The sequence below is a fragment of the Lycium ferocissimum genome, chromosome 12 (genome assembly GCF_029784015.1).
Source record: "Lycium ferocissimum isolate CSIRO_LF1 chromosome 12, AGI_CSIRO_Lferr_CH_V1, whole genome shotgun sequence".
Taxonomy (NCBI): Eukaryota; Viridiplantae; Streptophyta; class Magnoliopsida; order Solanales; family Solanaceae; genus Lycium; species Lycium ferocissimum.
The window spans coordinates 28,954,089-28,956,677 of NC_081353.1; the positions used below are offsets into that span (position 1 = coordinate 28,954,089).

General features: G+C 40.1%; 1 protein-coding gene across 1 annotated transcript; it reads left to right on the forward strand.

The window, feature by feature from the left end:
- Positions 1-426: 426 nt before the first annotated feature.
- Positions 427-1,589, forward strand: LOC132039176 (uncharacterized). The gene is made up of 2 exons (XM_059429719.1): positions 427-665; positions 749-1,589. The coding sequence occupies exons 1-2, from the start codon at positions 427-429 to the stop codon at positions 1,587-1,589; spliced, it is 1,080 nt and encodes a 359-aa protein (XP_059285702.1).
- The last annotated feature ends 1,000 nt before the right edge of the window (positions 1,590-2,589 follow it).

A 2,589-nucleotide genomic window follows, 5' to 3' on the forward strand; every position in this document is an offset into this window, starting at 1 on the left:
TCCCTATGTCTAGTATTCCAGTAGAGGCTCGTAGATGCGTATGTGTGGGTAGAATGGTCTCACAGTTTCTCATTGTATGTATGTATATATTGTTTTGATAGCCGAAGGGCCTATGTATATAAAGTGAATGTGTTTCAAATGAAAATAGTTTTCTATGATTATGAGTATAAGAAATATGAATGAACGCAGGATGAGTAATAGAATGAGCGGTGCTCAGTGGTTAGCCCCGGGTACCCGTCATAGCCCTCGTCGGGTCGTGACAGTGAGGATGCATTTGTCTTCACAAGAGATGATTATCAAAGTCACCAAAAAACGTGGATTGAACCAAAAAATCCCATGACTGATGAATGCGTCATTGCAAAGGGAATGCAGTTCACATAAAAAAATATGTTGCAACGGGCTGTCAGAATGTATTGTATAAAGGATATGAGGGAGTTTAAGGTTGATGATTCAAACAAATCGGTATGGAGGCTGATTTGTAAGCGATATACTCAAGGCTATCGGTGGTTGCTTCGGGGAATTGCTAAGCCGGATGGTCTGTGGGAAATCACAAAATTTCACCCGAAGCACACTTGTGATATGGGACAAAGTCGAGCAGATCATTTTAATCTAGATATAAACATGATTGCTCATGTGTTACTTAAACACATTGAGGAAACTCCAAGGTAATTTATCTGACCGTTTACATTATATATCTTATAGCAATTAAAATATCATTTTTAAATGTTGTTTGTTTAAACTTATGCAGGATGCCTATCAAAACTTGTATTAGCATGGTGCACTCAAAAAATGGTAAAATCATAAGCAAGAGAAAGGGATTTCTCCGGCGTAGACGTGCTTTTGAAATGATCTTTGAAACTTGGGAATCCTCTTTTCAGGGCGTTGCGCCGGGTATATGGCGACTCTACAACATGCTAATCCTCGGCAATCGCGTTGTACGATTAGCGGCTTTTAGAGGGCAGAAATTTTCGACTTCGTCTTTTGGGCATTCAAACCAAGTATTGATGGTTTTGCTCTCGGCATTTAATGTGATATGGATAGATGGGACCTATGTATATGGCCGATATGACATTAAGCTCCTAATTGCAGTAGGTATGGATGCCAATGGGTCAATAATCCCTCTTGCTTTCTCAATTGCCGCCAACGAGTGCAGCGAGACATGGGGGATGTTCTTGACTCATCTACAAACTCATGTTATTAAGGGTCGTCAGGGCATATGTGTCCTATCGGATCGTCATAAAGACATATTGCACAATATGCGTACTATGAAAGGGTGGCAGCCTCTACATGCTTACCATCGATATTGCTTAAGGAACTTAAAGGCTAATTTGCAAACAAAGTTTGGAAATGGCACTGTAAACAAATTGATGTGGGGGCTGCGATGCAGATCAACAAAGAAAATGGGTCAAAAATGGAGCGCAAAGGAAGTGAGTGAAGAGGCATATGTTTGGTTGATGAAATTAGAAGTTGAAAAATGGACGCTTTATGCGTGGAGGAAGGAGAGATGGGGCATGCTCACACACGAACGACTCGAGTCTTTCAATGGACTCCTCAAATCTACTCGAGGACTACCGTCACCGCAATGGTGAGACTAACTTTCGTGCGGTCGTGGAGCGATTTGCGGATAGGACAAGGCGAGCAGAGCTATATTAGCCGACGAGAGAACATGGATGCCAAAGCCCTATAAAAAGATGGAGCACCATAGAAGAAAGGCGAGGGTCACCAAATGACCGAGTATGACGTCGTTCAACGAGTGTATGAAGTTAGAACGGTTATTGCGATCGCAAAGGAGGAAACAAACATATCGTTATCGAGCGTACACAATCATGCACTTGTGGTAAGTGGCAAACGTACCACATGCCATGTTCTCATGCGATCAAGTGCTTTGAGAGAATGGCCGTAAATGTAATCGATTATGTGGCGGAGGAATATAAGGTCGTAAAATACTTAAAGCATATTCCGGCCAATTCCGTCCCCGCGTGATCAAGCTTATTGGTCAGCCGCGCCGTTTTCTATGATTGCGAACAAGAACCATATCCGTAAATTGGGAAAAAACAAGCTAAACCGTTATCACAATCAAATGGATGTTAGCGAAAAGACTTATTCTTGCAAGTGCTCGACATGTAAGCAATTTGGGCATGATAAGCGTTCATGTGGGCAAAACTCCCGTGGTGGCAGCACGTCTGGAAGTAGAAGAGTGTCTAGAACTTGATTTTTTTTTTAAGTCTATTGTAATTTAATGATGTATTTCGTTGCTAATGAAATGAAATATTTTTCAATTATTATGAACCTCTCGTCTTGAACCAAAAAAGTACTTTCATAGCTTTGGGAGTAAAACAAAAGAGATTAATCAAAACCCTATAAGATATGGCACTTAAACCTAAATATAACAAGTTTTCAAACGTACTTCGGAGCACTTTACAACCCCTAAAACGACGATCCAAATGTATATGTATACTTGATGTAATGAGCCGATATTATTGTACACTAAAAAAAATATTAAATTCTATATAAAATATTTATATTCCGGTGTTTTGAAACGTGACTAATCTTCGGTCAAAGTATGCAAAAAACCTTAATTTTGAGTTT

What these genes read in the sequence shown, in the direction of transcription:
- LOC132039176 (XM_059429719.1), top strand. Translation starts at nt 427, where the DNA reads ATGAGGGAGTTTAAGGTTGATGATTCAAACAAATCGGTATGGAGGCTG. An exon ending in CACATTGAGGAAACTCCAAG is followed by an intron (nt 666 to 748) that starts GTAATTTATCTG and finishes AAACTTATGCAG; the next exon opens with GATGCCTATCAAAACTTGTA.